We start from the raw sequence: 13,248 nt of genomic DNA on the forward strand, positions 1-13,248 counted from the left end.
GTTGTGGCGGCTGTAGGCTACTTGAAACTAATAATAATACTAATCTCTGTTGGCACAGTGGTTAAATAACAGCCCTGTAAACTCTGTAATGTGAGTTTAAATCCCTAAGTCAGCTGTAATTTATTTGAGTTATTTTTTTCCTTTTTTAAATTATATATATATATATTTTATAAATATATTATATATAAGTTAAACGAAAACGAACAATTAAAAGGTGATGAATAAGGTGTTTACACAGCTTCTCTTAATTAGAATTCTATTTAAATAACAAGGTTCAGGAAACATTAACACCTAGCAAATATAAGACAAAGGGAAATTAACTCATTGATATCCAGTTAGAGTGGATCATTAATCGAATTCAGACAAACTAAATGTAAGAAATCAAAAACAATAACTTAATAAGAATAATAATAGGACATCCAAATATGCACTGAATTTAATAACAACGCTTAAGTAAAATAAATTAACAAAACGCGCCCTTTGTGCTTTGTAAGCACTGTACTTTCAAAAGATAAAAACAAGCTTACTTATGGAAATCAAAAAGGATGGCGGCTACAGAGCACTGCAGTACACACCTGTGGACACACAGCAGCAGCAATGCACATAATAAGATTATGCTTGAGTCTGTGACTACCTCCATACATACAGACAATTATGAGTATTGGGTAATATTTATTACTACTATGTCCACAATATTGTGTTTGTACTGCAATACTATGCATATGAGCCTTGTTGTTTGCCCTGTCAGGACAATGGCATAGAGGTGTGCACTACTATATTACCCAGTGAACGGTACAGTGTGGACCGATGCCAGATGTGATTTCTAATTAAATATTAGTTATTGCTCTTATGTTTTGTAATTCGCCCTGGATATATATATATATATATATATATATATATATATATATATATATATATATATATATATATGTACAAATAACAGAATGTGAAACATGGCACTCGCCTCTGTCCAGCACACTGCCCTCATTCATCCACCTGCTGAGTCCTGTTCCTTTAATTACTTATTAACATATGGTAATGTCTCTGTAATTGGAAACATGACGATGCAAATGTATTCCGGACTGACATTAACCATGCGCATAGTGCAATCGAATATTAATTGCGTGAAAGCTTTAATTTGACTGAGTATACTTGTTTTTGCGCGATATTTGCGTGGCATATTAATCCAATAACTGCGCAAAGCTGTGTTCAGTGGGAATAATAGTGCACTGTGTAGTGGCGCAGGCAGGTTTGACAGGAGAAAAATGCTATATTCCAAAGATTTGCACCATGTTTGAATATCTCTCCTTTTTAGGAGTCGCATATTTTTGGCATGGCACACATTTTGCGTGGACATTGAGTGAAGTTTGAATATCGGGCCCTATATCATTTTCAATCTAAAGAGGATGGAAATATTTTGTACACAGCCACTCCATTCCAAATAGATCCAGTGTGAATGGCCTATAATACAGTAAAAATACAAACATACAAACAGTAAACATTCTGATCACCTTTAAGACATAATTATTTGGCTTACCAGTCACATTTGTAATCCCATGTAGTACATAGTTTTCCACAGTTCCAACAATGATGGCATCAACAACTATGTTAGAACTGATTAGTTTGGCAGCAACATTCACAGGGTCACTCACTGAACTAAAATATAATGAAAAAGATGGAAATGTTATTGTAATCAAGAAATGACACAAGCAGCACTGATGAGATTTAAATTTCCAAAACAATGTACAATGATCATCAGGCATATGAATGAATCTTTATTTATGACACAAATGCAGTGAAAGTGAAAGGTGTTATGAAAAATTCACATTGTTCCTTCATGATGATAACTATCTATTTAAACATAATTGAAAACATAATCTACTATTTAAACATGATGTAAATATTTGAGTAAGTCTTAATTGAAGTTGCAAGAAAACTACCCTTTAGAATACAAAATTAGTTTTCCTTCAAGCACATTCTTTACACATTGGACAGCAGTGTGGAGTAGTGGTTAGGGGCTCTGGAGTGGAGGGTTGTGGGTTCAAGTGCTGTTGTACCCTTGACCAAGGTAATTTACCTAGATTGCTCCAGTAAAATCCCAGCTGTATTAATGGCTAATTATAAAAATAATGTGTTATATTTTAAAAATGTAAAAACGAATTATTCAACCGAGTATGATCTTCAATTTTGTGTTTGTTTAAAGTTGTATTGATCCAAGTGTGTGACCTGCCCAAGATGTTGCTCCCTGAAGTTTTTAACTTTTTATAAACTGTGTAGAGGTAATTGTGAGCTTTAAAACATTCTCCATTAGGTAACCTGATATTCAGAATTAGCTGGCAGGCTGTAACTTTTCTGTAATGTTTCTGTTTTAGACCTGGCAGTAAATGTAAACATGTAACTTTTTTCCCTACTGAAACACACTATGGGGAAACAAGGTTCAGATTGCAGTTTTCTCTGCATAAAAAATGGAACAAACATCTTTCTAAATTATATGGTTTATTTGAAAAGGATTATGCACAAAATACATATGCCCAGTACACAGTTCAAGAGTTGCAGATTATATGTATTCATAGTCACAAATAAACTATTTAAAACATAGCTAACTGAACACAAATACTAAATGTAAAAATTCATACCCCACGTCCTGTCCATCTGTGAGACATAAAATCCGTAGTTTGCAGTCAGGAAATTGTTCTTTGATCTTTCCTAGCTCTGAAATGCCAAAGTCCAAGCCATCATAAAGAGGAGTATTTCCAGAAGACTTAAGACTATTTATGTATTCCTAGAGCACATAAAAAAAAAAATATTTGTATAATATTCTGTGCTAAACCAGGGGCATCAATGAGAGATATATAAGGGCAGTGGTTTTACATGGACTCATTGAGCCTTACAGATAAAAAAAAAACATTGATATTAGTGCTTTTTAGTAGGATATTTCATAATTTATATTTTTTAATACAATTTAATTTTAGTCTCAAACACAAAAGTTACCTTGAATGTCTCCATAGTTTCTGTGAAAGTATGGAGGATTGTTGCTTTTCCTCCGACTCTCATGAGACCAATCACATGTTTAAAGTCATATGCCATACTCCTATTAGCAAAGGCATGGAACAGTTGTTTGACAGCATCAATTCTTTTCATTTTGGTTACTTTATCATAGCATTCATCCTGCATTGAAGAACTCGAATCCATGATTACCTGCAACAGAGAACAATATTTTAGACAGTTTTGGAGATTTACAATACCTCTACCCTGCAGAACATTGTTGCACTCTGTGGAAATATAGAACTATTATTTTTAGTAATGGCTGTGACCCAGAAGAAAACAAAGGTGGAAATTACCTGTGTTTAAATCTCAAATAAAGTCAAATAAACAATGGCCCTAGACCTATGGCTCAACCTGATTGTCCTGTCTTGTGCTTGGAGGCAGCTTTTATTCACCACTGCAAAATCCACTGTGAGACGGAAGTACTTAAAAATATGTACCCAGATATCACTCCAAAAATCTGGTCAGCGTATATTAGATTGGATAATTTCCTTCCCATAACACTACATGAACCGCTTCACATACTTAGACTAAGTAAGAGAGCATGGGGAGAGGTCATGGTGACCAATATCCTGTATATAAAATTACATACAAAATCCACAGTGGCTGGTTTATTTATTGTTAAATGCTTCTTTCTTCTACATATAAATATAACCTCTATTCAGCTCTCTGAGTTTGTAAATGTTTTTATTTATGTGTGTAGTGTCTTGCAGAAACCTGTGGCTTTCACCCTCTTTTTTTAGCTTGAATAACAACTGATGTGATTGACTCGCAGTGCCTGCACATTTCGGAAGCCACACCAGCAAAGCGTGTCTCCTCCTTGTTCAAAGCTCCTGATATTTTACATTTAATACAGCCAGAAGTATATTCAGAGCTGCAGCTCTCCAACAACTTATCAGATTAACAGAATGCAAACATTTGTTATTTAACAGGGTCCTAGGCTGTAATGAAGGGTAAAGTTTCACCTTTGAAATTTAGGAAAAATAAATGACCAAAGCTTTGGATGTACTAATTTGCATAATTATGGGGATGTCATAATTTAATCTGCACGTTTGATTTCAGTTTCGGTTCACAAATAGAGCATTTAAAAATATAGTGCCTTATCTTATCCGACTGCTTGCTGTGTTGTTTTTTGTCCACAGGGCTTTTTCTTCCACAGCAGAAACATTAACAGCGGCAGTAAAATCCGAGGCCCAGCTGCCCAGCCTAAGCCTCGGTGTGTAGTAAGAGATCTCGCCCGCGTGAGGGGCTCCTCTGCCGGCTTGCGCCCGCCTGGAGAGCTCGCTCTCTCAGCTTGCTGGAATCGAGCTATGCTAGGCTTCATCATCCGTCTGTGCGCCCTCGATTCTAGGCCTCGCTTCGGCTGGTGGACAACCACCCTCAGCTCCCCAGACCCTGGACTCGGCGTCACCTGTTATACCCGGAAACACTGGCCCACACGGTGTGGTTAAGCCTACGGACCTACGCGGCACTTGTATCCCACACTCCGGAGTCTGGATACACAGTGTACTGTCCGGCAACAGCAAGGATGCATGCGGTTTGGTGTAGCAGAGCCCCCGTATCCGCTTATGTTGGGTGGAGACGCATTTGCGCCGCTGTGCAGAGTCCCACTAGGCGCTCCACTTGGCATCCCAGTTGTTGTGCACCCCATGGTGCAAACACTGACCGGTGCCCCCTCTGCATGTTTTTCTGGTTCACGCATATGTGCACTCTGCAAAGATGGAGAGACCCCCTCTTCCTCTCGCCCCCGCCACTGTGCCACTTGCGTTCACCGCACCTTGCCCATCCTGGAGTGGGGAGGTCCTCTTCTGTGCACCGACAGCGGGCGCAATCTGACCGCGGCTTCTGGCCCCAGTACAGTTTGCCCAGAGCCCCGCAACCACTGCCACGCCTGGCGATTCCCCACTCCAGCGAGTGGCAGGGGCTCTGTGGCCCTGGACCTCTTTCTCTCCCCGAGCCCCACTGTCTCCTCCTTCAGGCAAGCAGCTTCGGAGACATTGAAGAGCTTGTTGTGGCTCCTAATTACTGCGCCTGATACTGCGCCTGCTGCCATGGCCACATCTGCTAAGGCAGCTGCTCCCCACATGCTCTCCCCTCCTACCCTGCCTGACATGCCCACAGTGTGTGCCACTGTGGTGCCCACGGGCCATCTCCTCCTCTTCCATGTCATTGCTAGCCCACTCCTCACCACGGCGTCGGTGTCAGATGTCCGGCTCCACGGACAGACAGCGCAATGAGGCCATCCTTGCTTTGAAAAGCAGGATGGACCAAATCTGAACTCAGCTGAGCTGAAGCTAGTGTCACTTAAGACTGTGTTCTTGCTGGCAATCACCTCTGCAAAACGTGTGAGTGAGTCACATGCCCCGCCACATCATGGGACTTTTTCTAGGTACCCCCTTGGCAGACATTTGTGCAACTGCAGCCTGGGGTTTACTGCACACATTTGTCCAGTTCTACAATTTGGATGTGACAGGCCCAGTCCCTTCCATTGGGAAGCCGGAGTTGGCTCCAGTTGAGCCCCAGTAGTCCACGGGCTCTGGCTCCTGATATTTCTTCCAAGTCTGGCCCCTGTTAGCACATCCTGGATAGAGCTATACTGAACTGTGTTTTCCCTTCCACACGAGCTGCTCCTGGACTTGCTCACTGCCCTGCTGATGTGTTCCCAGGGTCTGACATGGGGCCTCCAGGTACGTTGCCTTACAAGAGCACTCTGTATATAGTTAGTTTGTCATTGACATTGTGTTGCGGTGGTGCATGTGTCTGGCCTGTATCCCGTTACGTGTATATACTATGTGTAAATAGCAGGACTGCGGCTCCATCTTAGCTTGCTAGTAGTTTAGAGTGTCACTGCCGCTGTTCCCAGCTTGAGGCACTCGAGCTATTCTCAATGTCTCGCTAGTTCCTTGTCATCAGGTCTGTGGCCCGCTCTGGCTGTGAACGCCATGGAGCAGGAGACCGCTGCTCCTGTCCTCAGCAGAGGGCACTCGAGCTGACTCTAGTGCCCCGCTGTGCACATAGTTTGTTTGTTAACCACGTAGAGCTGTCATTGCCCTGCGTTAGCTGTGCTATTTAGCAGGAGTCAGCTGCTCCTGTGTTCCGTGTGTGGCACATGAGCTGGCTCCTGCGGTCCGTGGTATATATAGTTTATTGGAACGACATTGTAGAGCTTGTTGTGGCCTCGCTCCTAGTTACTAGTAGAGCCTGCGGCCACCGCTCCTGTGATTGTGCGGAGGGTGCATGAACTGATTTCCTGCACCCCATGATGTATATGGTTATTATGACAACACAGTGGAGCTGGCCACTCTGTACCATTCAGTTTGCTCCTGTGCTGCACGGAGGTGCAGCAAAGGTGGCGGAGGTGGCATGAATGTTCCTGCTGCCCATGTTGTATTTACTGTTGTGTCCAGCTGTGGCTATTCGGATTTACTAGCCAACTGTGAGTTATTTTATTGGATTCTGTGGTCCCCGCTCCTTTGACTGCCCTGTGCCACATATTGTGCAAGTAGATTACGGCCTCACTCCTAGCTGCACTAGTAGAGCAGCCAGCCTTGCTATTGTAAGCGGAGGGCGTAAGAGTTGACCTCTGTAGCCCCGCTTTGTACATGCTGATTGCAGTTCCCGGTAGAGCGTGACTGCGGTCCTCGCTCCTGGGCAGCCCAGCAGTGGCCCCAAGGGGCCCCTGTTGGCTTCTGTCTGGAGTTGTGTTGCTGAGGCCTCCTAGCGGTCACCTTTGGGGCAGGCTCCCTTATCAGCTCACTGCCTCCTCCCTTGCAACGGTTTTGTTAGACCGTAACCCCTCCACCTTGGGCAGTGCTTTTTTGCATTTGCAATCTATCGATCTCATGCACGCAGATTCATGCCCTCAACTATTAGAACTTCAAGGACTTGTTTCACAGACCCACATTAGTACTAGTCATGGACTACCCAATGTTATTTTAGGTAGAGTAGTTCTAGACTAGTTCAAATAGTTTCAAAGGTCTTTGAAACCCACCACAAATAAGTTAAATAAAATCAATTTCTAAATATAACTTTAACCCATCTCCTATCAACTATTATTACATAATTAAGAGCAATAAAGTTAAACTAACATTTTGAGTATATGTGTTCTAAATTAAATGGTTGAGCAGGATTTTTTTTCTCTTCATAATAAACAAATATGTTGATGTATAGGCTACGTTGAGATTTTGTTTCACTGCACATTTCAGCACTCTTTATATAGCATTTATTGTTTATTGCAAATGGAGAACAACTTAAATAGTGAGAATTTACAACTCAATGGGCAAATTAAACGTTAAATCTCTGATCTGTTTTACAATTTTGTCATATGGTTTTAACAGCAACAAAAACAATGAATATGAAACTTTTTGAAATATTTTGAATGTTTGAGAAATTAATTAACCTCCGCTGAGAGCCCTACTCAAACTAAATAATTCTTAAGCACATATACACTCACCTAAAGGATTATTAGGAACACCTGTTCAATTTCTCATTAATGCAATTATCTAACCAACCAATCACATGGCAGTTGCTTCAATGCATTTAGGGGTGTGGTCCTGGTCAAGACAATCTCCTGAACTCCAAACTGAATGTCTGAATGGGAAAGAAAGGTGATTTAAGCAATTTTGAGCGTGGCATGGTTGTTGGTGCCAGACGGGCCGGTCTGAGTATTTCACAATCTGCTCAGTTACTGGGATTTTCACGCACAACCATTTCTAGGGTTTACAAAGAATGGTGTGAAAAGGGAAAAACATCCAGTATGCGGCAGTCCTGTGGGCGAAAATGCCTTGTTGATGCTAGAGGTCAGAGGAGAATGGGCCGACTGATTCAAGCTGATAGAAGAGCAACTTTGACTGAAATAACCACTCGTTACAACCGAGGTATGCAGCAAAGCATTTGTGAAGCCACAACACGTACAACCTTGAGGCGGATGGGCTACAACAGCAGAAGACCCCACCGGGTACCACTCATCTCCACTACAAATAGGAAAAAGAGGCTACAATTTGCACAAGCTCACCAAAATTGGACAGTTGAAGACTGGAAAAATGTTGCCTGGTCTGATTGATTCAGATGGTAGAGTCAGAATGTGGCGTAAACAGAATGAGAACATGGATCCATCATGCCTTGTTACCACTGTGCAGGCTGGTGGTGGTGGTGTAATGGTGTGGGGGATGTTTTCTTGGCACACTTTAGGCCCCTTAGTGCCAACTGGGCATCGTTTAAATGCCACGGCCTACCTGAGCATTGTTTCTGACCATGTCCATCCCTTTATGACCACCATGTACCCATCCTCTGATGGCTACTTCCAGCAGGATAATGCACCATGTCACAAAGATCGAATAATTTCAAATTGGTTTCTTGAACATGACAATGAGTTCGCTGTACTAAACTGGCCCCCACAGTCACCAGATCTCAACCCAATAGAGCATCTTTGGGATGTGGTGGAACGGGAGCTTCGTGCCCTGGATGTGCATCCCACAAATCTCCATCAACTGCAAGATGCTATCCTATCAATATGGGCCAACATTTCTAAAGAATGCTTTCAGCACCTTGTTGAATCAATGCCACGTAGAATTAAGGCAGTTCTGAAGGCGAAAGGGGGTCAAACACAGTATTAGTATGGTGTTCCTAATAATCCTTTAGGTGAGTGTACTGTGTGCTGCCACAGCAGCCTAAATCAGAAATAGTTGAAACTTTGCTTTTGTTTTGGGAGCTTGAACCTCCAATCCCCTGTTATGCAAACATCACAACTTCATATTTAAATAACCACATGAGGAAACTCCAGCAAGGAGTCTGGCTTAAACAATATTTTTGAATGGATACTGGTTTCAACTGCAATGTCTCTAGCTATGTGTCTTGATTATTAGAAGTAGAAAGTGAATTTAAGGGTGATATAGTGATATACGTATGTGTTGTCCTGGTCAAAGAACAGTATTCAACCAACATCCTAAGAGTCTTAAAACTATTGTATTTTATCAGTAATTGAAAACTAAAAATATGGTAAATCACTTGAAATATGGAAATGTATACACATAATTTATGTGAAATTATCATTTTTGCCCATCTCCTAAGTATTTAGCAATTTTTAAAAACATTTACCAGTATTGCTTCTTTAGGCATTCTAGTGGTGCGGATGATCTGGTCACTTCTAACATCACGAAGGCTGCAAGACAATGTAATAATTAATTAGTTGAAATTAAAATACTTTCAAACTTTCATTTAAAACATTTGAAATGTAAGTTAAAGCCCCTCACTGTGCCATTAACCCCATTATTTATATATATAAGCTGCTGATTGAAGCAAGTGGAAACATCTTGGGGAGGCCTTCATCCAGCAGTGGATAGATAGGCTGATGGTGATGGTGATGATATATCTATATACAGATGTATAATATATATACATAATTTAATTATTATTATTATTATTAATAATAATAATACTGACTTGTATGCAAGTGTTTCCACACTAATGTTTTTATCTTTGCCCTCCAGAGTGTCGAAAACTGTGACATTTTCTGGATTTGCTTTGTCTTTTTGTAGGTAGACACCAAGGTTATCTGGAAAAAAAACATAATCAAGTATTATTTAGGATTGATAAAAATACTGCTCTTACACAATGTATTTATTTGAAAGTAAAATAAAGTCACATGTTTTTTTTGGTAAAACAATTCTAACTCCTTATTCTAAAGGTATTATAGATATACAATTGTCTTCAAAACATTTCATACCCCTAAGGACATTTTATTTATTTGTGGATTAGAAAAAGAGAAACAAGAAATAGCATTCCATTTATTTGCAGCTTTAGTTTAGTCAGAATGCTCCCTCATTCTCAAAGAAAGAAGGTTGACTGAGGTTTCCATTTCAAATTTAGGCCAAGTATTGCATGGTGAAGGTCTCAATAGTTTGCAGGCCAAGGGCTGGCCACTCTTAAGAAAATGTCAAAGGTTTAGTGGAGAGATTAAACAAAGTCCATAGTATTTGGTCACTCTGACAGTGATTATATTTGGAGAAAGCCTGGTGAGGCGAACCAAGAAAAGTAGTCCAATGTGTTCACTTTGTCATGTGATTATTCAGGGTATGCTTGCTATTTTGTGTTAATGAAAGGTGTTACTGGAAAAACAAAATGTTATAATGAATTATGTATTGTTTATTTTCTCCAGATCCATAAGGTTGTTCTGGTAATTTAATTATTTAAATATGTACTTGTTGGTATATTCTATATTCCCTTTATAGAAGACCTTTAATTTAAATTAACAATTTGAAGAGTTCTGAAAAAGTATAATAATAATGGTTATATAGATTGTATGTGTGAATATATATATATAAAAACAAATATATATATATTCACACACACTTCTGGTAACAGGGAATAAGTGGTACCTTCAAATTATTTGAGTATTTTCCATTTGCTTGAGGAAAGCTGTAATTCAAGTTACACCTCTGGACAAAAGTAACATTACTAAGAAAGAAGGTAAACAAGTTTTGAACTTACATGTTAAGGTGTTATTATTTGATGGCTGAGAATGGCCACTGACTAAATTGAATATGCAGTATTATTCACAGTAAGAGGCAGTGAAGTATGTACTCATGTATGCCCCTGTTAAATTAAATAAATGCAGTCTAACCTATAACATACTCTCCTATTAGAGGTTTGTCATTTTTACTGTCTTTACTAGACTGTGAGTTTTTACCTTCTTCTAAAAGTACAAGCAGTGGTCCTTCGAGTCCTATTGACTTTAGATATAAAGGTGGGGTGACGTCCAGATGAGGGAATGTATTACGGTTTTCACACATCTCATGGAAAGATATCTCATGTTGTATCTGAAAACTGTCAAGGCAAGCACAGAATTAGTCCATCCATCCATCCATTTTCGAAACCGCTTATCCATGTGGGTTGCGGGGGACGCCGGAGCCGATCCCGGCAGGCATATGGCGCAAGGCAGGAATACACCCAGGACAGGACGCCAGTCCATCGCTGGGCACACACACGCACGCACACGCACACACAGGGCAATTTAGCGTGGCCAATCAAACTAACCTGCATGTCTTTGGACAGTGGGAGCAAACCCGAGTACCCGGAGGAAACCCATGTGGACACGTGGAGAATAGAATTAGTATATTACATAATACATGACAATTTTCTTTATTTAAAGAATTTTACATGTATTACATTTTTGTTAAATACTACCACCCATCACTTTAACAAAACTTTGTTTTTCTTTTTCTTTGAGGTTTGCTTTACATTATTTTGTGACCAAACATAAACATATTTGCTTGTCATTCAGGGTATTTTCTATTTCTATGAGAAATATTGCCCATTTGGAATTCATACTTACTCATCACCCTGAATAAAATTGTGTGAAGTCCACAGGGGGAATGTCGTTTGAGAAGGAGGAACACATAACAGAATCCTCTCGATATCTGTAGCTCTTTGCACAGAAGCTGCTTTGAGGCTCTTTTCTGAGCAACTTGGAATTTTTTCTCCATCTAAAAAGAATAGTTAGCAAGTTATTTAATTTGATTAAAAAGTATGTAATTTACGATATAAAGATGCTCCCTCATAACACTCCATTGCGGGGTGGAAGTAATATGCTCGCCATCTTAAAGGGTGTCCCAGTTCCTTAGGGAACAAATGAAGGGAGCTTTATGTGCCCTCTAATGCTAATCAGAATAAAAATGTTGCTTTGAATTAATAAAGAAGCTATATAGTTATAAGATATAAGTGAGCAATATATTTCAGATATATTATTTGTACAATATATAGGGACAGAGGAATAAGATCCAAAGCTTATCCAGCTGCGTTAAGCAAACAGTGCCCTGTTCCCAAAGAAAACTAATGCTGCAAAGCTGGGCTGGCAGTGAGTGTTGAAAGGTGTCCCAATTAACTATTGCTGCTTCTTGTACCCTATGAAAAATTTGCCAAAGTTCTTGCTGAACACAGATTTAACAGGACCCCGGGGCAGTGCCATGACAAGTTAAAAAAAGTACAAAAAATAAAGCACAACAATAATCGGACAGACAGCAACCGAAAAACTTTTGCATTTTATGAGAACTGCTGTCGTCCTGTGAATAATGTGCATGGTCTGTTGCGCCATTTAAAAGCCACAAACTGTGTTTCCTCAATCAATTACAGGAAGGCATATATACTAGCACATATCTTCATGATGATTATAATAATAATAATAATAATAATAATAATAATAATAATAATAACAACAATAGATTCTATTTAAAAATGTTTTTTTTAAAAAGCACCATGGAAACATTATTGCAATGATTGAAGCACAATAATAGTTTAGCACTGGAGAAGAAAACAAGCAAACCTTTGCAAAAATCACTCATTTATTGTTGCACATGAAAGAGTTTTTAACTAGTAACGTAATGCTTCTCTGAATAAAATGTTGTCTATACACATTTAGCTCTTCCTAATGTTTCTTAATAGAAACCTGGGTATATATTATTCTGTCTACAATCATGTAAAGCAGAAAGAATAAAATAGCAACAAAAGTCAGGCTCCATAGCTGTCAGGCACTATTTATACCTAATATATGTCATATAACTCAATGATGTCACCCATAACTTGCTGAAATCTGCAGGTTGAAAAATACATCACAAACTCAAGAAACTCATATTCAAACAAAGCAGGTTCACTTAATCTATCTTTACAACTCAGGATCGAGTCCATCCTGCTCAGGAGCGAGATGAACCAAGCGCTGATCTGTTTATTACAACATAGCCGGGCTCACGATCAAGCTCAGAGCCCAGATCAGATCCTTTTACACAGCCAGGAGAAGAAGAAAGACTGGGTGACGTATGCATGTTTGTGTACCACTTGAGTTTCCATCATACTATAAGTGTGAGGATCCAGTGCCGTAAGTAGCAACATGGGTGTTAATGGTGGAGTGCTGAAACACTGTATGATATATTAACTCATTAAAAGATATATATATATATATATATATATATATATATATATATATATATATATATATATCTTTTAATGAGTTAATTAAAAAATCAAACAAAGGGCCTGCATCTTATAAAGGCCGATTTATACTTCTGCGTCGGTCCGCATGTGCGTCTCTGCGTAGCGACGCAGAGCAGGGGTTTGTGGGTAAGCGTAGCCCGCACGCCTCCGAGATCTCAACAGAAAATGAAGATTTTTTTTTGTTAACATTCTTATTTGATTCTGCACTTTTGTAATAAA

At 39.6% G+C, this 13,248-nt stretch overlaps 1 protein-coding gene across 1 annotated transcript in view; it reads right to left on the reverse strand.

Annotated features, from left to right (window-relative positions):
- Nucleotides 1-13,248, reverse strand: part of LOC136766383 (uncharacterized) — a 40,884-nt gene that overhangs the window by 8,902 nt on the left and 18,734 nt on the right. The window contains exons 11-17 of the mRNA XM_066719800.1: nt 11,378-11,528; nt 10,733-10,869; nt 9,487-9,598; nt 9,142-9,205; nt 2,992-3,198; nt 2,637-2,782; nt 1,538-1,656 (exon numbers count right to left, since the gene is read on the reverse strand). Of these exons, the coding sequence (XP_066575897.1) occupies nt 1,538-1,656; nt 2,637-2,782; nt 2,992-3,198; nt 9,142-9,205; nt 9,487-9,598; nt 10,733-10,869; nt 11,378-11,528 (936 nt within the window). The remainder of the gene's footprint in view (nt 1-1,537; nt 1,657-2,636; nt 2,783-2,991; nt 3,199-9,141; nt 9,206-9,486; nt 9,599-10,732; nt 10,870-11,377; nt 11,529-13,248) is intronic.

Source organism: Amia ocellicauda, chromosome 13 (assembly GCF_036373705.1).
Source record: "Amia ocellicauda isolate fAmiCal2 chromosome 13, fAmiCal2.hap1, whole genome shotgun sequence".
Classification (NCBI taxonomy): Eukaryota; Metazoa; Chordata; class Actinopteri; order Amiiformes; family Amiidae; genus Amia; species Amia ocellicauda.